The sequence below is a fragment of the Lacerta agilis genome, chromosome 8 (genome assembly GCF_009819535.1).
Source record: "Lacerta agilis isolate rLacAgi1 chromosome 8, rLacAgi1.pri, whole genome shotgun sequence".
Classification (NCBI taxonomy): Eukaryota; Metazoa; Chordata; class Lepidosauria; order Squamata; family Lacertidae; genus Lacerta; species Lacerta agilis.
In genome coordinates this window covers 19,801,805-19,829,569 of record NC_046319.1, presented here as the reverse complement: position 1 = coordinate 19,829,569, position 27,765 = coordinate 19,801,805, and the positions used below count along the sequence as shown (strand labels likewise).

The 27,765-nt window shown below is 46.8% G+C and overlaps 1 protein-coding gene across 3 annotated transcripts in view; it reads left to right on the top strand.

Annotated features, from left to right (window-relative positions):
- Positions 1-27,765, top strand: part of MEGF6 (multiple EGF like domains 6) — a 202,356-nt gene that overhangs the window by 55,384 nt on the left and 119,207 nt on the right. For 2 of the 3 annotated variants that reach the window (XM_033156424.1, XM_033156423.1), the window contains one exon: positions 23,168-23,290. The exons of the other annotated variant lie outside the window; for it this stretch is intronic. In XM_033156424.1, coding sequence (XP_033012315.1) covers positions 23,168-23,290 — 123 coding nt within the window. The remainder of the gene's footprint in view (positions 1-23,167; positions 23,291-27,765) is intronic. 3 annotated transcript variants of the gene reach the window in all.

Here is a 27,765-nt window from a genome sequence, read left to right as displayed (position 1 = left end):
TTCTGGAAGCTTCCTCCCCTTTCTCCCTCTCTCCTTGAGATGCTATAAATTCCTACACACAATAAGCTTGTCTGTTTGGTGAGATTTTTTGTGTGCCCAAAGACAGATGGAAGAGAGGAAAGGGGGGGGGGGTCGTTATCGGTTTTAAGTCGGCAAACTTCTTTCATGTGGGGATGTCAGAACCTCTGTAAATAAAGGACCAGATGTGCCCTGAATCCTTCCCCCCTCCCCTGAAATGCAATTGTACTTCTTGAGCTGCAGAACCAGTTGCAGATGCCGGCCATTCATGCCAGATACAAGACTGAGATTTTGGGGAGGGGGGTTCCTTAAAGACTATGTTCCCTGAGTACAAATTCAACAGGCAGGGCCAGGATTAGCAAGTGCCACAAAAGGTAGTGTTCTGTAGTGGTTAGAGCAGGCAACCCCCCAAAAAACTCAGTCCTCCAGTTCTTTTGGGACTACAAATCTCATCATCCCTGACCACTGGTCCTGTTAGCTAGGGATGGTGGGAGTTGTAGTCCCAAAAAAACTGGAGGGCTGAGTTTGGGGGTGCCTGGGTTAGAGTGTCGGTCTAGGGCCTGGGAGACCAGGGTTTAAAGCCCTAACCAGACCAACCATGTTCCCCTTGCCCCGGAGAAGGATTCCAATGCAACTTCACGGGTCTCGGGGTTGCTGTGGTGTAATGGTTAGAGTGCTGTACTCGGACCTGTGTTCAAATCCGCATTCAGCCACAAAGCTCACTGGGAAGAGGTGGGCCAATCGCTGTCTCTCTCAGCCTACCCTGCCTCACAGGGTTGTTGTGAAAATAAAATGGGGAGGAAGAGAACCACGGGCGCTCCTTGGAGGGAAAGCTCATATAGAAATGTAAAAAATAGCAGTCACTGAGTTTGGCAGGAGGGGGGCAAATTGCAGGAACCATAGCTTAGGCGTAGAATGGATTTTTTTTCCACGTAGAAGTTCCCAGGTTCAATGCCCAATAAAAGGTAGCAGGTGAGGGGGAGGACCTTTGCTGGAGAGCTGCTGCCTGTCAGAGTTGACAGTGCTAGTCTCAACAGACATATAACCCGAAGCCACTTCGTTTCGAGCAGGGGAAAGGCTCTCTCTGGCTCAGTGGCACAGCCTCTGCTTTGCATGCAGAAGGTCCCGTGTTCAATCCCAGCATCTCCAGGGAGGGCTGGGGAAGACTCTCTGCCTGCAACCCTGGAGAGAGGCTACCAGTCAGTGTAGACATTACTGAGCTAGGTGGAATGAGGAGTCTGATACAGGATAATGCCACTTCATATGTTCCTAAGCTTATCTAATTCTACTGCATGTACTATGGTCAACAGGGCCATTTTGAAATACCCAAGTTAATAAATAAATACATGTAAATTCAAAGCAAAACAAAACAGTGGCTCCCCCAGTGTCTAGAACAGTGTTTTTCAACCACTGTTCCGCGGCACACTAGTGTGCCGCGAGATGTTGCCTGGTGTGCCGTGGGAAAAATTGAAAATTTACTTTATATATAGTCAATATAGGCACAGAGTTAATTTTTTTAACATTTTCTAATGGTGGTGTGCCTCGTGATTTTTTTCATGAAACAAGTGTGCCTTTGCCCAAAAAAGGTTGAAAAACACTGGTCTAGAAGACCCTTATCGTCTGTCAAACCAACAAACCCATCCAGAATATAAAGGAGAATAACCCAATAAATGTATATCTTGAAAGTAAAGAATGGGAAGATTTCCCCCATCCCTATTATTTGTCTGTCTTTTGCCTTTTCTGCCTCATGTTTCTCTTCTCCTGAGATCTGCTTTTACTTAGGAGTCTTCATCAAATGAATTGTAGAACCGGTGCTTCAGGTTTCGGTTCCATTTATATGCACCATCCTGATCTCATGCCCTGGTACATTGTCAGTGCAAATGTGTTGCATGGATGACACACTCCTTTGATGAAGCACTATATATATATACACACCCACAATCTGATAGGAAAATTATGCATTATACTGAATCAGACCATAGTCTCATCTAGCTCACTGTTGCCTACACTAAGTAGGATATGAAAAAAGGCAACACATGGGGCAGCAGCTGTAGGAGGAACTTTCCGCTACAGAGACTCACACCAAGTTCCTAATTGGCCAGACTTTATTCAGTAAATGTGTTACAGGGCAGAGTCCAGAGAGCATTTGACCATACACTCTCTCCAAGTCAGCATTTTGGTTTCAGATGCTTGCTGGAACTTCAGGTTTTCACATTTCCAGTTGACGAAAGCACTCTTGTCACCCTAGTACAACAAATCTGCTTCCTCAGAGACCCTTCCAACTCTACCCTTTCCTAGGGAAGTTTTTTAATGTTTAATGCTGTATTGTGTTTTTAATATTTGGTTGGGAGCCGCCCAGAGTGGGTGCAAAAACCCAGCCAGATGGGCGGAGTATAAATAAATTATTATTATTATTTATTACTACTACTACAACAACAATTCTTTGATTCTATTATTCTATTGCAGTTGGGAAGGTGGCAGGGAAAATGCATTAAAAAAGTGTGGGTTGGATGAGCAATTAATGAATTAATGGGGAGATGTCTAAGCACCTGTAATTGAGGGTAAGTGTTCATGGTTGTCCATTCCCCCACAAAAAAGAGAAGAAAAATAAAAACAGGAGTGCTTGGTAATGACTGGACATAGTATTATTGGCAGCTGCCCTCTTCTCATAGATTCCTATGGAAACATGATTGGATAATACACTTATGATCAAGGGCAATTGTCTGGAATTATAAAGCTGTTTTTTGAATACTACCACTCCTCCCTCCTCACAGCCTTCACTTCTTTTCCTGCTTTGATCCTTTCTCTTCCTCTTTCTCTTTATTGTTGCCATTACTGCTTCTTGCATATTACAAAGGAGGGGAAAGCAAAAACAGTTACAAAAAGTAATGACTGGACATAGTCTAAGTTCCACATAAGCTTTGTGGATGAATGCTCAATGAATAGATTTTTGGAAGGAGTCAGCCCTCCTCTCTCTGGCCTTGTTCACACTTCTACTTGTGCTGTGCCTAGAAAGCAGTTTTCTGCTTGTCCAACACTTTCTAGGCATGAGGTCTGAGCGGGTTTGCCTCTGCCTCATCACTTTCCCCTGGAAAACTCCCTCTTTAGTGCTAAATTGGTACAGCAGCCCGCAGAAAACCCGATTGCCATTTGTTCCCATCCAGCGCTACAGATTGGATTTCCCCGGAGGGAAGAGGCAGGGCAAACGGAGGTATGCCCCCCTCTGACATCAGAGCAGCCAAGCCAATAGTAGGGAAAGATAAGCCATCGGACGCTTTCTGCTTGGTCAGGCCCAGTGTGACTTCAGATTGGCTAATGGCATCAAGACATGCAATGAAAGGAAAGAGGTCAAAGATGAAGGGGTAGGCAGAGCGCAGAGGAGGAGAAGAGCAACCGCTGATGCACTCTGAGGCACTAGAATATCTGCATTCTGTGATTTGTTTCCGTGAGAAACTGTGTGCATGACCTCCATTGGCAAGAACCGCCATGGTAGTTTATGGCCCACAAACCACCCATCGGCTAACCCTTGTGATAACAGCTTTTGAGGGGACGCCCTCTGCACTGGGGTTATACAAGCAAGCTGTTAGTCTGGTATGCGGCTTGGATTTCCCCAGTATTTGTCTTGGATGCGCCGGAGCACACCCTTCGCATGCAGAAGTTCAGTCCCTTGCATCACTGGTAAAAGAAGACAGAGAGCAGGGAAAGATTTTTGCCCGAGAGCCCCTGCCTGTGCAGATGACGCTGAACTGGATGTCTCCATGGTTTGGATCTGTGTCTATAACATACAAAGAGCCCTGCTAGACCCATCTCATCCTGCATCCTGTTTTCATAAATGCCTCTGGGAAGCCCACAATTCCAACAGCACACTCTTCACCCGTGATACTCAGCAGCGGACAATGGAGGTGGAACCTAGCCACCATGGCTAGCAGCCATTTGTCTAACCCTCTGAGAAAGCCATCCAAGATGGTGTCTCAACACCAGCTCTCATAGAAGTGAACTCCATAGTTTAACCAAGCACTGTTTGAATAAGTATTTTCTTCTGCCCAGTGGCGTAACATGTCGAGGTGGGCGCACAGCGGCAGTTGCTCTGGGTGTAAAAAATTTTAGGCTGCAAAATTTCAACACCTGGTGCTGCCTCAATATAGCTGTGCACTTTTGTGGCTGGGCTCCGTTGAAAACGCGTTATCCCTGCGAACCAGGAATTGACCTCTCGAGGCAATGGAATAACTCTTCTTTTCTTATCTCTGTGGCTGTGATCATCTGGGTGCTGCAGACGCTGTTAGGCAGTTGAATGTGCATGCGTACTCCAACTGTTTCCCTCCTTCCCTCCCACCCCCCTCCATGCAGCCCCGGGCACTGGCAACCCATGCTATGCCACTGCTTCTTCCTGTCCTACATTCCCCCAACATTCAGTTTCGTTGGGCGACCCTGAGTTCTAGTATTACAAGAGAGGGAGGACAACCTTTCCTTTTTTTGCTGTCTCCTCGCTGTGCATGATTTTACACACCTCTGCCTCCCTCATTACTCACCCACCAGGGGCACATTTAGGGCAGTGCGAGCAGTGCGGTTGCACCGGGCGCACAGCTGAGTAGGGTGCCTTCCGGAAGGAGGTGTGAGGGCTCTGACAGGGTCCTAGTGTCCTCCTTCCTCCTTCCCGAAGCTGAGCAAGTGATTACCGGGCTTTGGGAAGGAGGTAGGAGATCTCTAGGACCCTGTCAAAGCCTGGCTTAAGCCAGTGCCATGAGGGCTGGGGAGAGGGTGTCAAATGGCCTTGCACAGTGCGGCATAGTACCAAGGTCTTCTCCTGCACGCACACCTAATGATCCTCTTCCCCTGAAGAATTTCTGCCCGCTGTTTCACCTTGGAAATCAAGAGCGGGTGGGACCTGTGGATGTAAGAGTAGGCGACCCACTCTTGGTTTCACAGGTCAGCAGGGGATCTCGACAGTCTTCTCCCCCACCCTGCAAAAAGGCAGACATTACTTCACAAGCTCCTGTGAAATAAAAACAGCCAGACGTTGATGGGCAAATCCTCTTTTTCGTTTCTAACCGGCCTGCTGATTCACCAGGGTGGTCGGCTGCAGCACCAGCTTTCCAAACACCTCTGGCAGCAAGCGCACTTCGAGCCCAGTGATGCTCTGTCTATCTAGGATTGTGGCCTCGACCCTTTTGTGTCTTGTGGCGGTCTGTCTTCGCTGGCCTCTCCGGCGTTTGAGCACACATCATTAATCACGCTGTCATCCAAAACGCTGTGCTCCCTCGCGGAGAGTTACTCACAAGAGGTGCCCCTGCTGTTCGAGTCTGGATGAAGAACTCTCTGAACTTCTTTGGTGCCTGCGTGTGATGTAAAACCATGGCAATGGTTCAAGAACGGAGCGAAACGTTGCTTTAAAGAGCAACCCATCTCGACCAGTTAGGAGCTTTATTTTGGAACGGTCAGGATGGGCTCAGCGTGGTTTGCCTAGGAAGGTTTTGGAATCCAGACCTTTCGCTGAACCTGAGCAGGGTTTTCAAAACGTCAGGGAAATAGAAACCCGAGGTTCTCCTAGGTGGAATGCTTTGTGTGCTTTTATTTCATATTTCAAGGATTGTAGATCTCAGATTCGGCTTGGTTAAAGCGGATGGGGCAGTTGCAAATGGTGGAAGAGTGCAGAGTGGTTTTGGTGGAGAGTGAATGGTGAATTTCTTTCCAGTTTTTTAAAAAGGATAGGGGAGCAAGCAATGGGAAGAAACACACACACACACACACACACACACACACACACTTTGTCTCTCTCAGTCTCTCAGAGTGTGAAGAGCTGCTACCAGATACAATAGGTCAGGAGTGGAGAACATTTGGTCCTCCAGTGAGGAGAGGCAGTGTGGTTTAGTGGTTAAGAGCGGTAGACTCGTAATCTGGTGAACCGGGTTCGCGTCTCCGCTCCTCCACATGCAGCTGCTGGGTGACCTTGAGCTACTCACACTTCTTTGAAGTCTCTCAGCCCTACTCACCTCACATAGTTTGTGTTTGTTGTGGGGGAGGAAGGGAAAGGAGAATGTTAGCCACTTTGAGACTCCTTCGGGTAGTGATAAAGCGGGGTATCAAATCCAAACTCCTTCTTCTTCTTCTTCTTCTTCCTCTTCTGCAACATGTGCTGATCAAGGATCTGGAACCAGGCCTTATGAGGAATGGTTAAAGGAGCTGGCTATGTTTAGCCCCGAAAAGAGGAGACTGAGAGGAGAAATGATTTGTTGTTGTTCAGTCGTTCAGTCGTGTCCGACTCTTCGTGACCCCATGGACCAGAGTACGCCAGGCACGCCTATCCTTCACTGCCTCTCGCAGTTTGGCCAAACTCATGTTAGTAGCTTCAAGAACACTGTCCAACCATCTCATCCTCTGTCGTCCCCTTCTCCTTGTGCCCTCCATCTTTCCCAACATCAGGGTCTTTTCTAGGGATTCTTCTCTTCTCATGAGGTGGCCAAAGTACTGGAGCCTCAACTTCAGGATCTGTCCTTCTAGTGAGTACTCAGGGCTGATTTCTTTGAGAATGGATAGGTTTGATCTTCTTGCAGTCCACGGGACTCTCAAGAGTCTCCTCCAGCACCATAATTCAAAAGCATCAATTCTACGGCGATCAGCCTTCTTTATGGTCCAGCTCTCACTTCCGTACATTACTACTGGGAAAACCATAGCTTTAACTATACGGACCTTTGTCGGCAAGGTGATGTCTTTGCTTTTTAAGATGCTGTCTAGGTTTGTCATTGCTTTTCTTCCAAGAAGCAGGCGTCTTCTGATTTCGTGACTGCTGTCACCATCTGCAGTGACCATGGAACCCAAGAAAGTGAAATCTCTCACTGCCTCCATTTCTTCCCCTTCTATTTGCCAGGAGGTGATGGGACCAGTGGCCATGATCTTAGTTTTTTTGATGTTGAGCTTCAGACCATATTTTGCGCTCTCTTCTTTCACCCTCATTAAAAGGTTCTTGAATTCTTCCTCACTTTCTGCCATCAAGGTAGTATCATCAGCATATCTGAGGTTGTTGATATTTTTTCCGGCAATCTTAATTCCGGTTGGGGATTCATCCAGTCCAGCCTTTCGCATGATGTATTCTGCATATAAGTTAAATAAGCAGGGAGACAATATACAGCCTTGTCGTACTCCTTTCCCAATTTTGAACCAATCAGTTGTTCCATATCCAGTCCTAACTGTAGCTTCTTGTCCCACATAGAGATTTCTCAGGAGGCAAATGAGGTGATCCGGCACTCCCATTTCTTTAAGAACTTGCCATAGTTTGCTGTGGTCGACACAGTCAAATGCTTTTGCATAATCAATGAAGCAGAAGTAGATGTTTTTCTGGAACTCTCTGGCTTTCTCCATAATCCAGCGCATGTTTGCAATTTGGTCTCTGGTTCCTCTGCCCCTTCGAAATCCAGCTTGCACTTCTGGGAGTTCTCGGTCCACATACTGCTTAAGCCTGCCTTGTAGAATTTTAAGCATAACCTTGCTAGCGTGTGAAATGAGTGCAATTGTGCGGTAGTTGGAGCATTCTTTGGCACTGCCCTTCTTTGGGATTGGGATGTAGACTGATCTTCTCCAATCCTCTGGCCACTGCTGAGTTTTCCAAACTTGCTGGCATATTGAGTGCAGCACCTTAACAGCATCCTCTTTTAAAATTTTAAATAGTTCAGCTGGAATATCATCACTTCCACTGGCCTTGTTGTTAGCAAGGCTTTCTAATGCCCATTTGACTTCACTCTCCAGGATGTCTGGCTCAAGGTCAGCAACCACATTTCCTGGGGTGTATGAGACCTCCATATCTTTCTGGTATAATTCCTCTGTGTATTCTTGCCACCTCTTCTTGATGTCTTCTGCTTCTGTTAGGTCCTTTCCACTTTTGTCCTTAATTGTGGTAATCTTTGTACGAAATGTTCCTTTCATATCTCCAATTTTCTTGAATAAATCTCTGGTTTTTCCCATTCTGTTATTTTCCTCTATTTCTTTGCATTGCTCGTTTAGAAAGGCCCTCTTGTCTCTCCTTGCTATTCTTTGGAAATCTGCATTCAATTTCCTGTATCTTTCACGATCTCCTTCGCATTTTGCTTGTCTTCTCTCCCCCGCTATTTGTAAGGCCTCATTGGTCAGCCACTTTGCTTTCTTGCATTTCTTTTTCATTGGGATGGTTTTCGTTGCTGTCTCCTGTATAATGTTACGAGCCTCCATCCACAGTTCTTCAGGTACTCTATCCACCAAATCTAAATCCTTGAACCTGTTCTTCACTTCAACTGTGTATTCATAAGGAATTTGATTTAGATTGAATCTTACTAGCCCAGTGGTTTTTCCTACTTTCTTCAGTTTAAGCTGGAATTTTGCTATAAGAAGCTGATGATCTGAGCCACAGTCAGCTCCAGGTCTTGTTTTTGCTGAGTGTATAGAGCTTCTCCATCTTTGGCTGCAGAGAATATAATCAATCTGATTTCGATGTTGCCCATCTGGTGATGTCCATGTGTAGAGTCGTCTCTTGTGTTGTTGGAAAAGAGTGTTTGTGATGACCAGCTTGTTCTCTTGACAGAACTCTATTAGCCTTTGCCCTGCTTCATTTTGATCTCCAAGGCCAAACTTGCCAGTTGTTCCTTTTATCTCTTGACTTCCTACTTTAGCATTCCAATCCCCTATAATGAGAAGAACATCCTTCTTTGGTGTCATTTCTATAAGGTGCTGTAAGTCTTCATAGAATTGATCAATTTCGGTTTCTTCAGCACTGGTAGTTGGTGCATAAACTTGGATTACTGTGATGTTAAAAGGACTGCCTTGGATTCGTATCAAGATCATCTTCAAATACCTTAAGGGCTAGCCATCTTCAAATACCTTAAGGGCTGTCACATGGAAGAGGGAACAAGCTTGTTTTCTCCTGATCTGGAGGGTAGGACTCGAACCAATGGCTTCAAGTGACAAGAAAGGAGATTCTGACTATGGAACTTGGGAAGTTGTGGACTCTCCCTCCTTGGAGGTTTTTAAGTAGAGGTTGGATGGGATTCTGTCATGCATGCTTTAGCTGAGATTCTTGCATTGCAGGGGGTTGGACCTTGAGCTCCCTTCCAACTCTACAATTCTATGATTCTGTGATCCCATTGGTCCCAGCCAGCATGGTCATGGAAAAGGAGCTTAACAATTGCCAGCCGAGCTGATTGCTGCAGCTTGCAAAACACATGACTTTTGCAAGTGCCCATGACCAGCTGATCATCAGGCAATGTAAAACGCTGTGCCTTTACCCACACCATTTGATTTTGAACCACACAGGCACAAAATAGTGTACTGGATGTCATGGGGACTTTTACATGAGCAAAAGTGGGACTTCTGACACCATTGTGATGTCAGGTAATTGGCAGGTGGCTGGCCCTGCCCACCTTTCAGTCTTGAGCTGCAAGGGGAGGGGAGGATCTGTCTCACTGGCTTTATCCAGTTCCCTGCCTGGATCTAATCCTATGATATATATATTGTGTCTTTGAATATGCAGCTCCCATTTAAGGGTCACAACTAGTAGCTGTTGGCAAACCTGCCTCCCGTGATGTTTTGTTCCATTACCTTTTCAAAGAACCTAAGAGCTCTGCCAGATATTGCTTCCATGGCTGGCATGGTCACATTGTCTGGGCTCATCAGGGAAGGGCCATAACTCAGTGGGTAGAGCAGATGCTTTGCATGGCAGAAGGTCCTAGGTTCAATCCCCAGCATCTCCAGATAGAGACCGGAAAGAACTCCCTGTCCAAAACTCTGGACAGCTGCTGCCAATCAGTGCAGACAATACTGAGCTGGTGAGGGACCAATGGCCTGACTCAATAATACAGCAGCTAAGCCCTGGAGAAGTGCAGATTCCGAAGGATGGTTGAGTTTCAGTTTGTGCATTATTTCGGAAAGTTAGATAGGTTCACCTACAATGTACAGTGGTACCTCAGTTTTCAGACGTCTCCGTCGCTGAACATTTCAGAACCTGAATGCCGAAAACATGGAAGTAAATGCTTCCGTTTTTTAACGTGCCTTGGAGGTCGAACAGTGTCTGCTGAGTGTACAACTGTATTTTTCTCAATTTTCTGCAGACCGCCCATTGTCCCTCAGTTTTCGAATGTTCTGGAAGTCGAATGGTCTTCCAGAACAGATTACGTTCGAAAACCGAGGTACCACTGTAAAGTTAAACTAAATTTCTCCCTTTTCCTCACCAGGAACACAATGTTTCCATTGTTGCTGTTCCGTTGCTGCTAGTCCTCATTCCTGGCCATTGTGTCACTAACCTCTCTCTCTCTCTCTCTCTCTCTCTCTCTCTCTCTCTCTCTCTCTCTCACACACACACACACACACACATACACACACCACACCATGAACAGCCCAACATCCTATGACTTCCCCACTCCGTAAACAGTGGACATTGTATAACTTCCTCACAAAATGGAGGGGGAAAGGAGAGAGAGAGAGAGAATCCTTCACAACACCTTAAAACATGTTTTAAAACCCAAACACGGTACCCCCCCCCAACTGCTTCGTGTTCAAATACAGGATTTGGAAAAGCGATCCCTTTAAATCTGAACTCCCCATTCAACTCTCTTGCCTGGTTCTTTCACTGTGTGCTTCTCTTCATGAACTCCTAAAACATCTAGGTTTTCAAACGCTGAAGCTTTTCAAAGCTTTGTGGAGGGGTAGGGGGGGGCACTCAACGGATCGGATTTCTTCCCTCTCTTCCTGCTCTCCACCCGCACCTCCAGGATCTTAGAGTACACCCCCCCCCACACACACACCCCAGAGTGTCCTTTTCTTTACATTCCCCACATACACAAATAAATCTTGGGGTCTGGTGTCTGGATTGAATAACAACTGCGTGTTTTATGGCTCTCTGAATAACCGTAGAGGTTTGGAGCGAAGGATTCTTTTTGTGTGTGATTGGCATCTAGGGCCGTGGGTGGTGTGTGAGGGGTTGGTGAGCGAGCGAGCGAGCAAGAGTTTTAGCAGCACAATAAGAATATCATAAAAGCCCTGCTGGATCAGGCCAAGGGGGGCCCCACCTAGTCCAGCATCCTGTTCTCCCAGTGGCCAACCAGATGCCTGTGGGAAGCCTGCAAGCAGGACCTGAGAGCAGCAGCAGCAGCAGCAGCTCTTCCCACTTGCAATTGGTATTCGGAGGCACTTGCCTCTGAGAGCAGAGGGAGAACACAGATCATGGTGGGTAGTCACTGATAGCTTTATCCCCCTTGAATTTGTCTACTCATCCAGGGAGAGTGTGACTAAGAAGGTACCTTAAGTCACTTAGGACTGCAATATCTCAAGGAACACCTCTTTCCATATGAACCTACCCAGACCCTAAGATCGTCTTCTGAGGCCCTTCTTTGTGTGCTTCCTCCTCGAGAGATCTGGAGGGTGGCAACATGAGAAGGGGCCTTTCCTGCAGTGGCTCCCTGTCTGTGGAATGCTCTCCCCAGGGAAGTCCGCCTGGCGCCTTCATAATACACCGTTAGACGCCAGGCAAAAGCCTTCCTCTTTAATAAGGTTTTGGGCTGATTGACATCTGATGCCCTTTTAAAATGTGTTGGGGAGGGAGGGTTAATTGGGTTGCTCTTGTTTTGATTATGCATTTTGTGTTTTTATATTGTGAATTTATGCTGTGAACTGCCCAGAGACCTGCAGGTATAGGGGGTATGCAAATTTAGATAATACTGCTGGAGGAGACTCTGGAGAGTCCCATGGACTGCAAGAAGATCAAACCTATCCATTCTCAAAGAAATCAGCCCTGAGTGCTCACTAGAAGGACAGATCCTGAAGTTGAGGCTCCAGTACTTTGGCCACCTCATGAGAACAGAAGACTCCCTAGAAAAGACCCTGATGTTGGGAAAGATGGAGGGCACAAGGAGAAGGGGACGACAGAGGATGAGATGGTTGGACGGTGTTCTCGAAGCGACTGGCATGAGTTTGGCCAAACTGCGAGAGGCAGTGAAGGATAGGCGTGCCTGGCGTGCTCTGGTCCATGGGGTCACGGAGAGGCGGACACGACTGAACGACTGAACAACAACAACAACAATACTAATAATAAAGTACCTGTGGGGGAAAGTGCCAGCAGTTCCTTCGGAAACTTACTCTGAATGGTTGGTTGCAACTGTTGGAACATATCCCCGTCTTGGTGTCTGAGTCCCATACAAATGTTGGGGGAGTATTTTAGCAGCATAAATATTCAAGCTGAGGGCTACAAAGGAGTCTCCTTTAAACCTCCCAGAGCTTAGAATGGCTTTTGCTGTCCTCTAACCTAAAGGTTTTGCTGCCTCTTTCTGCGACTGAACATCCATTTTAATTCATTTGCGAGGAGGTTATACAATAACTTGCCTTTGTCTTGTGTTCATCCTGATTTGCTTGTTTATACACTTCCCCACCCATCATTTGTTCCTCCCACACTTTTCAATGCATTTTCCCCGTCACTTTCCTAACTGCAAGAAGTCTGTTTCTTCTTTTATCACCAAACGCTTTAATCCACCTAAACTGCACAAACCTACATTTCTGCTAAGAAACCAAACCCCTCCCTCAAAACGCTGACAGTCTGGAAGCGTCCTTAGTAATAACTGACGTCTGGGTTGCATTCAGAGGAGCTTTACCCGGGGTAGACCCATTGCAATTTAATGTGCCCAAGCTATTTATTTTAGTGGCTATACTCTTAGTTTGACTACTGCTGGATGCAGCCCTCTGTCTAAGATGAACCCCAATCAAATTCCGAAAGAGCCAAAATTGTCAATTTCAACATGATGAAGGTGGATGGCAAAGATAGGTGTGTAGCCGTGTTTTTTTTTTAAAGATCTGCCACCAGGGGGCAGGATCCTTCCAAAAACAAGAGGCATTGTGGGGTGGAAAGAGATGAAAAGGTGCTTATAAGAGAGACACTGCTTTTGGACAAATTTGTTTGGGGCATTGGACAGATAATTAATGCTACTGTTTTTATGGTGGGCACTGCATTGAGATGTCGCCAAGATGATTTTAGTTTCTTGGAGGTCATTCATTTCACTGGGTCACCTCTGAGTAGTACTACCACTGAGTACAGCCCTATATCTGCAAACATATTATATATTTACACCCCTTCTTTTTCTCCAAGGATCTCAAAGTGCCTTACAAGTTCTCCCTGCTCCTCTACCCCACAACAACCCTGTGAGGTAGGTTAGGCCCAGAGGCAGTGATTGGCTCTAGGTCGCCCAGTGAGCTTCACGGCCAAGCGGGGATTTGAACCTTGGTCTCCCAGGTCCTGAATTTAAGGTGGGGGGAAATGAGAAACTGAAATGGATAGGTTTGTGGATGGCAGCTCCCCCTGGAAATGCGTTCCAGCAGTCAGGGCCCATAAGGTTTTCAAGTGCTCCCTGGCACATGCATCCATCCCCCGCCTCCTTGAGCATGTTGTGACAGCTGAAGTCGCCTGGAACGCACTCTCCCTTGGCTGGACTCCCAGGTCAACCGTTTCTGAGCTCCCTTCCGAAGCCGCCTGGCAGCCCTGACTTAAGAGCCACCCGGGCCCAGTCTTAATGCATTCTGTGTCAAAGGCTTTTCACCCATGTCGGATCTTCGCCAGTGCTTCCCTGAAGTCCCTTAACACTGCGGTGTCTTCCTGTTAAAGCCCTGGTTGCTGAACAGTAATAGGATGGGTCCAGATCACAAAGCAAAAGCTACCTTCTTCTGGTGCCCCAGAAAAGTTCCCTGTAATTGCGTGAGATGGATTCTGGGGGTGAGGAGGAAATTTTATCCGGGTTGGATTTAAAGGTGAACCCACTGAATTTGCATCCCCCCACCCGTTTTCGTATATGTATATACAGCGGACGCTCGGGTTGCGAACGTGATCCATGTGGGAGGCACATTCGCAACCCGCAGCACCGCATCTGGGCACACGCGGGTTGCGATTCAGCGCTTCTGCACATGCGCAAAGCGCGATTTAGTTCTTCTGCGCATGCGCAAGCGCCGAAACCCAGAAGTAACCTGTTCTGGTACTTCTGGGTTCGGCGTGGTGCGCAACCCAAAAACACGTAACCTGAAGCGGCTGTAACCTGAGGTATGACTGTATTTTTATTGAGTTTTGATAAATCCTAAACATCAGTTCAGTTACTTAATAACAGTAACTGACAATTAATCATTTGGATCGCTGGTACTTTTGCACTCGGCAAATTGCCCTCCTTGGAAAGATATTTCATAAGCTGAAAGCATCTAAATGGCGGAGCTCAAATAATTGTTTTCGGGATAGAGAGCGTGGGTTTTATTTCTTACGCAGATATCAAGGCACATGGTTGCTCAGCCACCAGTATATGCAGACGTCTGGCTCATCTAAAAACCTTTACTCTCAATAATGATGGAACTCACAGGTGGAGAATACTTTTATTTTTACATGTCTTTATTATTTGTAAAGGGGATATCTGTATTAGTTAATACTTTATTACCCCTTTGGAGCTGCACTGTATCTTTGTGCTTTGTACTTAGCTGTGATTCCTGCATCGCAAGGGGTTGGTCTAGATGACTATTTGGGTCCCTTCCAACTTTGTGATTCTATGATTTTGTCCTTCTGGACTGTGATGCCTTACTCTTCACACGTCTCAGTCTTGATTTTCTTTCTTTTTGATAACGTCTGCACTTATTAAAAAGACAACAACTCAATAAAATGTTTCTTTTTAATATCTATATCTATATCTATCTATCTATCTATCTATCTATCTATCTATCTACACAATAATTGATCTAACCTAGTAAAAAATAAATCATACCATAACAAGGGATGAAAACAATATAAACAAAGAGCAAACACTGGGCAGGGATTAAAAAAGAAGAATTATGTAGTAGTCTTTAAGGATCATATCCGGTAAGTATAACACCAAAAAGTATCTCTTTTATTTTGCAAATTCAGGAAATGGGTGTACAAAGGAGGGAGAAGACACACAAAGATACAAAAAACAATAAATTGATGAACTTCAACTTTAATCAGATCCATTTAAACACCAATGGTGGAAACCAACCATGTACTTGGATACTGTGGATGTGGGGGGGGGGGTGTCAGTCTGGATGATTCTCCGAGTCCCACCCAATTCTTGGGATTCTGTATCTGTGGGTGTCAAATGTATGAGAGCAAGCTTGCCCAACCTGTCCTTTTGTCTAGCTCATGGTTTTGGCTGATTCACTTAAGCACCATGGTTAGCATAACCAAAGAAGTTGCTCTGTCCCGTAGAACAAATGGGTGGGCCTTTCCTCTACCCCTCACTATCTGCTAGGTAGGAGAACAGTAGCCGGAGTGGGAGGTGGGGGGGCACTGAGTAGAATGCAGGCTGGAAGCTGGAGACCCAGAGACATGCTTGATATGTGCTTGATCCAAAGCTGTGACTAATGGAGAAGCAAGCAGTACTGATTCGTCACAGACTTAAGCTTGAAATTATGGCCAACCTATATTACAAACCATAAAGAAGACTGATCGCTGAAGGATTGATGCTTTTGAATTATGGTGCTGGAGGAGACTCTTGAGAGTCCCATGGACTGCAAAAAGATCAAACTTATCCATCCTTAAAGAAATCAGCCCTGAGTGCTCACTGGAAGGACAGATCCTGAAGTTGAGGCTCCAGTACTTTGGCCACCTCATGAGAAGAGAAGACTCTCTGGAAAAGACCCTGATGTTGGGAAAGATGGAGGGCACAAGGAGAAGGGGACGGCAGAGGATGAGATGGTTGGACAGTGTTCTCGAAGCGACCAGCATGAGTTTGGCCAAACTGCGGGAGGCAGTGAAGGATAGGCGTGCCTGGCGTGCTCTGGTCCATGGGGTCATGAATAGTCGGACATGACTGAACGACTGAACAACCACAAATACAACAACAATATTACAAACTTACATTCTCTTGCTAATTGTGCTGTTTCAAATGTTCTTTTTATGTTTGACTTCCTTTAGTGATGTTTTCTTTTCAAATGTTTGAGATAATAATAATTTGGGGTTAACGTTGCTGCATTAAAGGTGCCTTCTGTAGCTGACCTTCTTGGTAATGTTTTACTTTGAAATCTTTAAGATAATAAGTTGAGTTCCCTGCAAATTACGTTGCTTTGAATGTACGTATACTTTATATTTTGCTTTCTTTGGTATACCGTCATCAGTCTACTTTATATTTGACTTGATCCTGGATTGTTTTATTTGAGCTTCTAATGTAGGTTGTTGAGAGGTTTTTGCTTTCTTTCTTAAAAATATAAAGCGGTATAGAAATTAAATTAACAACAACAAGAAGATCTAGTTACAGGTAGGTAGCCATGTTGGACTGCCATAGTCGAAACAAAATAAAAAATAAATAAAAGAAATTCATTCCAGTAGCACCTTAGAGGCCAACTAAGTTTGTTCTTGGTATGAGCTTTCGTGTGCATGCACACTTAATGCTGGGAGCTCCTCTATCTTATCCTCAGGTTGTATATATGTGTAAATAAAAACAGACATCTAAAAGACACCATAATCTCTGCTGACCTTCATTCCAAGGAAACAGAACCTAGGGTGAGCTCCTGGAGCCTCTCGCTGCTCAGAGATTGTGGTGGCATGTAACATCATTGACACAGCTCATAAACCAAACTGAACAGAAGGGAACTTACCTGTTCTACATTGTAAATGTTAGCTTTTCCAACAGTGCATTATCTCAGACCTTCCTGCACCAGTAGTTCAAATCAGCTCCAGACTTATCTCTCCCAAAACCTTGCAATCCTGAGTTGCGCAGCAGTCAATAAATGTCCAGCTAGCTCCCTACTCTAAACAATAGCATCGTCTTCCATTTTTTTTTAAAAAAAAAAAAAAGATTGAGGAGGGTTTGTTGTAGTGCGAGGGTAAAAGATGACACTTTCCCAAAGATCACATTTCTTGGAAGGCTGTATCCCAGAAGGCTTTAATTTGCCCTTTCTGGAACAGTTCACTAACTGAAACAGAGCCATCCTTCCAAATTTGCACTTTCCTGAATTTTGAAATGCGTTTCTCTCGCCAAGTAAGGCGCACCAAGAAGAAGAAGAAGAAGAAGAAGAAGAAGAAGAAGAAGCCTGCACTGGGATCAAGTGTGCATAAAAATATGCTCCTTAGTGAAAATGGAGATGTCAAAATTAGTGCTTTGGTGGAAATTGGAATCATAGGATCGAGGGGTTGGAAAAGGTCCCAAGGGTCATCTAGTCCAACCCCCAAATGGCTGTGCAAAAATGGGTACATTAGGCAAACTGCCTTATGAAGGTGTGTGTATTAGGAGAAATGTGTATCAAAATGCTACCAAATTTCCATGAAGTTTTTTTTTTTTTAATTGCAAACTGATTATGTGGTGTCATGACAATATTCCTTAGACAGGTGGGAGGCACTACCTACCTCTCATATTTGACCCACAAGGTTGATCCTCATTTGATATTTGAAGATGACTTAAGAACAACCATACATTTTACTACTTCCCTTCCATTCCAGGATATATTATGGAATACACCCACACACCTGATTTGCATTAATTTGCACTTCTGCAGCCAAAGCCATAAATGTTCAGCATTCAAAGTGGGCATGGAAATTGGGACCCCAATTAATACATTACATTGGCAATGTGGGGACTGCCATGTCCTCCTAGCTTCCATACAACTGGGGGTTCCATGGTGCAGCACTATTGTTTGCAAGCTCTAGTAGGAAATATGGGGCCATAGCTTGGTGGGAGAGCACCAGAACGGGATGCAGGTTCCTTGGCTAGCATCTCCAATTAAAAGGATCCGGTGGTAGGTCAGGTCCTTTGGCATGATAGCCTGGAGAGATTCTGCCCATGAAGACTGGACAACACTGGTCTAGACAGGCAAAGGGTGTGGCCTGGCACAAGGTAGGTTTCTGTGTTTCTGCCTTTTGGAGAAGAGGCATAGCTCAGAGAGAGTGCATGTAGAGGTTTGGAGCTTTTAGAGTTAACAAGCTCAACCAGGTTGTCCCACCCACAGGAGGAAGAGCGTCACCGGATGCTCTGTGTACTGTTGTACTGTGTAATGTGATACTTTCTGTTTCTGTTGTCCGGAGAACGGAGAGAAGGGAGAAGCCACCAACATGGCTTGCGACTCTCCCGGAATGTAATGATTTATGCCTTGTAAAATAAAGCTTCTAGATTAGAAAGAAGCCGGACTCTGTTGTCTGTAATATGCTGGCATGCACACAACCCCGCTGCGTGAGAGAAGATAAGAGAAGATAACTCTGCTGAATAGCACAGGAGACGGCAGCAAGGAGAACGTACAGGAGAGGTACGTGCGCTGAAGGAAGTGTGCCGGGCTCCAAGGTGTACTAAGGTTGGTTTGAAGTGTTTCCAACAATCAAAAACACTTCAGGTTATGGATCCAAGCTTTTCCCCATTCTGGATTGATTCTGGGACAGTTCCAAGGATCCAGAACGTGTGTGCTTTGCCTCCCTGGCTTGGACTGTGATGGAGCATCCAGGGAAGTTTGCTTTGCCAGCAGGAGCATTCAGCAGTCTGCTGAATGGCTCAGGAGCCTAAACCCTGCTGCCAGAGGTTGGAAGGCAGCAGGGAAGCCCAGATCGAGGGCTGCAAAAGCAGTTGTACCTCTCTGGTGAAACCCCCATCTGTGGAGCCGGGTGAGAAGCTACAGATTCGTAAGTACGCTACCCCTGGGCAAGATGGAGGGAGCCATAGCATTCCCAGCAAGGAGGAGGGAAGCTTTTGTTTGCAAGCACCTCCAGCCTCACAGCTTCAATGCAGAGGGCTGTTCCCTGAGAGCGTTGATGTTTTGGCCAACGCCTGTGAGGAGGAAGGTCTGGCCAGTGCTTGTGAAGCCTGGAAGAAGACCCTAGCCCAGTTTCCTGGGGCTGAGGGACTGGCTGAAGTGGCTTTGGAAAGCTCGCCCCCAGCTCGGCTTATGGCTGTTGAGAGGCAACAGTGCCATGGAAAGCAGGAGGGGGGCCAGATCGCCGTGGGCTTTGCTCCCAGAAAGGGAGGGGCTGTTTCCAAGTCTGAAGCCAGTGTAAAGGCATTGACTGTGGATCTGTGTTTTGGCACGTAGCCTGCACCTGGTCTTTTGTTGACGTGCATGGCTGAAGATAAGGCCAAGGACATGATGTGTGGTACTGGCCATGAGAATCGCAACAGCTCTACCACAGCCCAGGAGGAAGAGGAAGCCCTACTGTTGTGATGCAGTCACCGAGGCAACGCTGAGAGAGGCCAACCCTGGTGGGCTGCGTGTGATGGTTGCCGTCGTCGTCGTCGTTCCTCCTGGTGGACTTGTGAGGAACTGCATATCTTTTTCTACAGAGCAGTTTGAAGAACTGACTGTTGGATGCCAGAGACAGTTTGTCGTGCTTGAGACAGTCTCTGCAGGATTTAAAGGGACAGAACTGGCGTTTTCTTTGGCTGTTGACATAACTCTGTATTGTCTGTTTATGTCACACCTTCTGTCCAATGTTTTTGCTGTTTGCTTTGTGATTATCACCTGTTCTGATTGCAGGGGCCAGAAGATGCTTCTACGCGTGAAAGGCAGCCAGGACGGGCTGTTTGCTGTCGAGGGGCCTCAAGCAAGAACAGGGGGAGGTGGCACTGATGGAATGTTTGCTCAGTGCACCAATGTGCCCGTGCACCACTTATGTTTGTGTCAGTGGTACCAAAGGCTGGCAAGTCGCCACTGGGACAGTGTGCTGAAGCAGCCTGAGTTCTCTGAAGGGTGCAAGTTAAGGGCATGTAACAGCTTTCTTGATTGCAGGGTTTGCAAGGTCGAGGAGTCGACATCCTGCTACCCCGCGTCTGAAAGGGAAACCACGCGTCCCTTTTCCCTGGTTCATGTGGCTGTTTCTGAAGGGAAGCCAGAAGCTAACCTGGGGGGAGCGTGTTGTTCTGAGTGTTTGGCTGATGCTTTCTCTCACCACATGTGGTCTGCGTTGCTCAAGGAGGCAACTGAGGCAGCACCACTGGTTGCAGTGGAACAGCAGGTTTCTACTGGAGTAGGCTGTTCCCAGGTCCTCAGTGAGAGGGGGAGTAAGCACAGTGTGTCTAACCTGCTTTCTTCACAGGTATGTGGTCTTGCAGAGAGGCAGCAAAGGATGCTGCATGCTGCCACTGAAGACATGCTCTTGGATGCAGAGCTTCCACAAGGGTTCCGGGTGGAACTGGGTGGTACCAAGGTTCTGAAAGTGTCTTTCTGTGGGTACGAACCCAGCTTGCGTAGCTGGAGGTTAGTTAGCCCAGATAGTGACCAGACCCAGGTTCTAGTCAGCAGGAGTGCTGAATTCTTTGAGCAGAATGGATTGGAACACATCCCTAGAAGCCCTGATGTTCTGGATGGTCCTGTCAGTGATGGACAGGCAGATACGCCACCTGCTGGTGGCGGTGGTGGTCCAGGTGGATCAGCCCCAAGAGGGGGTATTGCTGTGGCTTTAGCACCTGCTGGTGGCTCGGGCCGAGTTCCCGGTCATCACCAGGGTGCAGCGCAGCTAGTGGTGACTCCAAGGCAGCAGCCTGGGAGTGCACCCGCATCTCCTATGTCACGGACTAGGAGGCAGGCCACGCATGGTGACTCTTTGTGTGGCAACTCTTCTCCAGGAGAGCCTGGCGCAGGCCTCGTCCTGGAGCAAGAGCAGGGTTCTTTGGCAGTGAAGCAGGAGCCCAAAGGCGCGCCAACGTCATCCTTAGGTGGTTCAGTTAGGATGCACAGGCGCAGCAAGTCTGTAGGTGAGGTGCCTGACGTCAAGGACGTGCAGGTGGAGTCCAGTGCAACTGGAGCAGAGGGAGAACCTGACGTGGTATCACAGCAGTCTGCACGATCCACTGAAGGGATTCTGCCCGAAAGGTTCACGGCCACTAGCGTGAGTGCTTGTTTGGTTCAGTGTGAACCGGAAAGCCTTGTGAAGGTTCAATGGGTATCTCAAGGTGAGGCCCAGAAATGGCAGGATGCCATGGTAGAGCAGGTAAGCTCAATGAGGTCTTTGGGTGTGTGCACAACCACGACGCTGTCAGAAGGTCGTTGGGTGTGCAGACTCAAGACGGCAGCAACTGGCGAGTTGCAGTGCAAGGCTAGGTCAGTAGCCAGAGGTTTCACTCAGGAGGAGGGGGTCCATTGTTCCGAGGTACTGGACGCGCCCTCTCTCAGAGGCGAAACCACGCGCATGCTGTTAGCGGTCGCGACTCAAAGCAGTTTTGAGGCGAGCCACTTTGGTTTGGATGCCTGTTTGGATTCCGACCTGGACGAGGAGAGGTACGAGGTACCTCCGCCAGAGGACAAGGACAACGGGCCAAATCAGGTGTGGAGTTTGCACGAGGCAATCACTGGCTTGAAGGAGTCAGCCAGAGATTGGTCCTCAGGCGTGCAAAAAGCTTTGAGAAAGCTAGGTGTCAGCCAGAGTTGTGCTGATAGCTGCCTGTTTCTGGCAGGAGTAAGTCCAGAGCAGGAGCTAGTTCTGCAGTCCGGTGCGGACATGCTTTACCTGGCGGAGTCCAGGGGACAGGTGCAACGGTTCGCAGAGGAGCTTGGTCAGTCTTTCCAGCTCAGGAACCTAAGCCCTGTTGGTGTTTACCTAGGTGTGCAGGTAGACAGAGCCGAAGACGGTAGTGTCTTGCTCAATCAGACTGGCAAGGTAGTGCAGTTGTTGAAGAAGTTCAGAGTGTCTGAATGTGCTAGTGTCAGAACACCCATGGAGACGTGTCTAGGTGAGGACAGTCAGACCGGGGAACGCTCTGAGTTCGAGAGCCCCGAGGTGTTTAGGTCAGCTCCTGGGAGGCTGTTGTTTCCTTCACAGTTGAGCAAAAACTGACATAGCAGTTGCTGTGGATCTGTTCAGCAAGGTGGCTGCAAATCCCAGCATGCATGCCTGGAATGGCATGGTGAGAGTGCTCCAGAGTTTGCAGGAGACTAAGGAGTTTTGCCCGGAGTTGTCAGCTACCGGTGAGCCCCAGCTCACGTGCTGGTGCGACGGCAGTTGGGCAAATTCCGAGGACAGGAAATCTGTGTCTGAAATGGTTGTACAGTGTGGAGGAGCTCTAGACGGGTTGAAGTCCCGGTGCCAGAGCCTCATTGCTCGTTCTCGTGCAGAAGCCAGGTACAGTGCGTTGTCAGTGCTTTGCAGGGAACTGGAGTTCTATAGGTGTTTGATCCAAGAGATCTGCGTTCAGAGTTGCCTGCCCGTGATGGTTTGGGAGGACAACCAACTCTGTTTGTTGGCGGCAGAGTCTAGACAAGTCAAGGCCAGACCCAAACACCTAGACGTTCTCTTTCGAGACGTGTGTGTTCAGACCGGCTTGGAGAAGCTGAAGTACTGTCCTGGTCAGGTGAACCAGAGGGTTGGGTTCACGAAGCCCCTGAGCTTCCAACGTCATGGGAGTTCTGTGAGGGTTTGTGTGAGGTAAGCTGCAAGCTTACAACGCCCCTGTGTGCGGGACAAGAGGGGGTGTAGAGGTTTGGAGCTTTTAGAGTTAACAAGCTCAACCAGGTTGTCCCACCCACAGGAGGAAGAGCGTCACCGGATGCTCTGTGTACTGTTGTACTGTGTAATGTGATACTTTCTGTTTCTGTTGTCCGGAGAACGGAGAGAAGGGAGAAGCCACCAACATGGCTTGCGACTCTCCCGGAATGTAATGATTTATGCCTTGTAAAATAAAGCTTCTAGATTAGAAAGAAGCCGGACTCTGTTGTCTGTAATATGCTGGCATGCACACAACCCCGCTGCGTGAGAGAAGATAAGAGAAGATAACTCTGCTGAATAGCACAGGAGACGGCAGCAAGGAGAACGTACAGGAGAGGTACGTGCGCTGAAGGAAGTGTGCCGGGCTCCAAGGTGTACTAAGGTTGGTTTGAAGTGTTTCCAACAATCAAAAACACTTCAGTGCATCTGCTTTGCATGTAGAAGGTCTGGGGTTCGATCCTTCCTGTCTCCAGTTAGAGGTGGGCTCATCGGAAGCCCCAGAGAGCTACTGAATGGCAGTGTTCACAATGCTGAGCTAGATGGACCAACAGTCCAGCTTAGTGTAAGCTAACTTTTCTATGTTCCTGTGCATAAAGGTCAAGCATGGAACTTGGAAACTGGTTTAATATGCATGGCCCCAATCCTTCCTCCATACCCTCTGAGAACCTGTGAACATGAACATGGCCAATAGCTCTCACTGGAAATCGGCATGAAGCACCAGGTAGAACATTGAGTTTCTTCTTCTTCTTCTTCCTTTGCTCACAGATGTGAACGAATGCGAAACCGGGAACGCAGGCTGCGAATCCCAGTGCTGTAACACAATTGGGAGTTTCTACTGCAAGTGTCCTGAAGGATCCAAGCTTAAAGACGACGGAAAGTCCTGTGAAGGTAATGACAGCCCATTCAACCAATCACTGTATCATTGGAGGTGGTTTGTCTGCCTTCTGACTTGCAAACAGTCCAGAAGTTGTACTGCCTGTCAGCTTCCTCCTCTTAAGTATTAGGTTGTACGTTTGTATACTCTACATCCAGAGCAGCAGATCTTCTATGAGACAACCCTTACGAAATACTGCATTTTGATTAATTTTTTACCCAAATCGGCTTGGTTTCAAATTGAGAAAAGAATGACCTAGCTGTGTTTCAAGCAAGTGATGTGTACTGAGACCTAGTGTAGCCCTTCTTGAGCTCAGCAGGGAGGAGAGAATGGGAACAAAACCAGAATGAGTTGGCTCTGCCTGTCATTGGCTCTGACTCTGTCAGTTACTGGCTTTGGCTCCACCTACTGCTAGCCTTCCTGCCTTCCACCCCACCCCACCAGGTCCAGTGGTCACTAGCAGTTGCTGGAGGGTTTTATCCCGGTGTGCCCCGTTCACAGCTCAGTGTCATCTGGGAAGCAATTGAGCTTGGGCCTTCAAAAGGCACCCCCCCCCACCCGCTTTAACAATGTTTTGGAAAAGTGTGTTTATGTGTGTTTAATTGCTAAGCCGGATTTAAGTGGATTAGTCTGCGCTGTCTGTTTGAGAGAGGGGTGGTGGTTTCACTTTCTAAAGGCAGAGAGTTTGACTTGAAGGAAATGAGTTTTATGGTTTCACGTGCCCACGACCAACTTTTCATGCCAAATGCGGCGCATGGCTTGGGTTGCAATATTTTATCAAAGAGAAGCAGGCAGATACAAGGCTCCTGGTCTTTATGGTGTGTGATCTGCGGCTTTTAAAACAACAACATTGGTTGCCTTTTTAATTGCTGTTGGCCTTCTTTGTTGCTATGCTAGTTTATGTGAACAGACGCAATCTTCTAAACTATCATCTTAAACGAAAACAGAACACATCTCACCATAGCGGGGCAGATGGCAACCTGGTGCGTTGTGAACCTGCTCAGATCCCATCTGCACCATACGTCTAAATCAGCATCATACCACTTTAAACAGTTGTGTTCTTCCTCAAAGAATCCCAGTAGCTGTAGTTAGTTGGTTAAGGGTGCTGAGAGCTGTTAGCTGACCCCCTCCCAGAGCTTCAATTCCCATCATTCATAACAAACTACATTTCCCAGGATTCTTTGGAGGAAGGCATGGCTGTTTAAAGTGGTATGATACTGCTTTTAATGCATGGTGCAGATGGGGCCTCAGTCTGCTGTCCTGGTGCTAAACTGTTGGTAGACAGTTTCAAGTCCCCTCTCACTCTCCCTTTCTATAGTTATTTAAGTTTATACCAGACTTGGACCAGACAACCTTCAAATCAAGCAGGATTGAGGAGCCTCAAGCTTGGGGGAAGCAGCAAATGTGATCCCTCCAGTCCTCTCTGACTGACCTGCTGGCCATTCCCCAGGTGTCACGGGTGAGCCAGTAGTAATTCACAGGGAGTTGTTGTTGTTCAGTCATGTCCGACTCTTTGTGACCCCATGGACCAGAGCACGCCAGGCACCCCTATCCTCCACTGCCTCCTGCAGTTTGGCCAAACTCATGCCAGTCACTTCGAGAACACTGTCCAACCATCTCATCCTCTGTTGTCCCCTTCTCCTTGTGCCCTCCATCTTTCCCAACATCAGGGTCTTTTCCAGGCAGTCTTCTCTTCTCACGAGGTGGCCAAAGTACTGGAGCCTCAACTTCAGGATCTGTCCTTCCAGTGAGCACTCAGGGCTGATTTCTTTAAGGATGGAGAAGTTTGATCTTCTTGCAGTCCATGGGACTCTCAAGAGTCTCCTCCAGCACCAGAAATCAAAAGCATCAATTCCTCGGCGATCAGTCTTCTTTATGGTCCAGCTCTCACTTCCATACATACAGCTCTTACTTCCATACACCTACAGGGAGTAGGTGAAGTTAACTCTTTATTAGAAGAAACGGGGTCTGCACAGGAGGGCCAGACCAAATGAGCACAGCAACTCATCTTCAGTAGATCTCATCTCCCCACAGTTGCCTAAGTCTCCTCCTCTCTATTGGGATGCGGTTGGCACTGTGGTCTAAACCACTGGCTTCTTGGGCTTGCCGATCAGAAGGTCGGCTGTTCAAATCCCCACGATGGGGTGAGCTCCTGTTGCTCAGTCCCAGCTCTTGCCAGCCTAGCAGTTTGAATGCACGCCAGTGCAAGTAGATAAATAGGTACCTCAGTCTGTGGTGGGAAGGTGAATGGTGTTTCCGTGTGCTCTGGTTTCCGCCACAGTGTTCTGTTGCACCAGAAGCAGTTTAGTTATGCTGGCCACATGACCCGGAAAACTGTTTGTGGACAAACGCTGGCTTCCTTGGCCTGAAAGCGAGATGAGCACCGCAACCTTTGACTGGTCTTAACTATCCAGGGGTCCTTTACCTTTTTTTAACCTTTACCCTCTCTATCGTTTCCCCAAGTAATCTGAGACCATGCCTGCATCTCTGCCTTTGCTCCTCACACTTCATGCCTCTCTGGGTTCTGGGAGACCTGGGGGAAGGGGAGGGTGAGACACTGTGACTCTTCACCAGCCTGACTCCTCTTGGCCTCCCTCCTCTCACTCACCTGCTTCAGCATCTGCCTTTGATTCTGCACTGCTGTCTGCCACAGGTTCTCCCAGCTCACTAAGCCCTGTTGCCTCCTCGGCTTCCAACACCTCTTCTTCCCAGTCTGCTCCCCCTGACCACTCATCGTCACCCCACCACTAATCCCCGGGCTCTGAGTCTTCTTGTTCTGAGCTTCCCCAGCTGGTTCCTTCCACCATTCCTCTGCATCCAAACAGTCCATGACATTAAGTCACACCTGATACTGATCCTGCTTGAGTGTTTTTTGCCTGGCTGGAATGTGTCCTTGAATTCTGATAATGCCACGTTGCTTGCATGGATGGAGGGCAGTGAAGGAGTGTGTGTGTGTGTGTGTGTGTGTGTGTGTGTAGAAACTAGCCATGAATTAACACTTGTCACTCCACCCACTTTTGCCTCTGGCCACGCCCACCATTGCCACATGACTCCTGGGAAGGAAATGTGACCCCTGAACTGGAAAAAAATTCCCTATCCCTGAAATAGGATTCCTCCACAGAGAAAACTGTCTGCAAAAAAGAAAAAAAAGGGGGGGGCACATTCAGTTCACGTTAATAAAAACACCCACACACCCCAGATGTGAAATTGTTTCAAGATGTTTTTGCGATTCATAAAAATGGAATCAAATAAGTAAGTAAATAAATAAATAAATGATTCTATACAAGGCGTGTGAGTGCAAATAAACAGAAAGGTATATTAACTTTTTAAGTACATTTTTCATATATATTTTTATAGTCTTTATTGAAAAATAAAAAGTACAAAATTACAAGAGTAAGGTAAGACACAAAAAATAAGAAATCGTACCCATGTAGAAAACAAAGCAGAGTAATAACAACAACAGCAAAATTATATTGTGTACATTACAAAAAAAATGGGGGGATGTTATTGTAGTTAACCAGACCTTAATCTAATATGGTAATTATAAAAATGAATTCCAAATATCATTAAATTTATCCATGGCAAGTCTATGTTTGTTCACAATTTGTTCTTGTGTAGCGAGTTTGTACATACAGTGGACCCTGTAGTTACATACCGCTCTGGATACGTAAGTTTCAGGTTATTAATGCGGCAAACCTTGAAGTGTATACTTCTGGGTTTCACGCCACACACATGAGCAGAAGCAACGCCTCTGCCTACGGACTTTTCGGGTTGTGGACAGACCCCCAGAATGAATTTAATTCGTATCCGGAGGGTCCACTGTATCTTCAGTGCAATCATTAAAGGGAACAGCTTTTTTTTTAAAGCACCCATGCAGGATTTAGCAATTCTGCAAAAGACACTCAAAAAATAGAAACATTTGTAACTGACTCAGTTACATAAGGATTCTGTGTTCCTCAACCAGGAAGGCTGTATATACCATTTCTAAAGACTTTCTCTGTTCACTTTTGCCCCCTTTGCCACCAATTTCTGGCATGTGGCCCCCAGGAGGAAATATGGCCCATGAACTGGAAAGATTCCCTATTCCTAAAATAGCAGATTCCTTCAAATATAGGGCTTTATGTAAAATAGGTCACCTGCTCTTATTACCGTTCAATTCATATTTCTTACTAGCCCACAGACGTTCAAATTAAAACACACACACACAGATCTTTGATTTCATGCAAGGAGTGGGACCTCAAATACACAGAAAGGTATATTAGCAGGAAAAGTAAAACTTTTAAATAGATTATTTGTTATTTTTTAAAAGATATTATAAAACACCCAGTTCCCATTAACAAATCTGTAAAAGTTGCTCATGACTCTTAATAGTTTGAAACAGAAACTTTTTTTCAGGTGATTCAGTTACATAAAGAATGTGTGATCCATAACACATACCATTTCTAAAGACTTTCTTGGAAAGGGAAAAATCAAAGCAGAACTAAGTTTG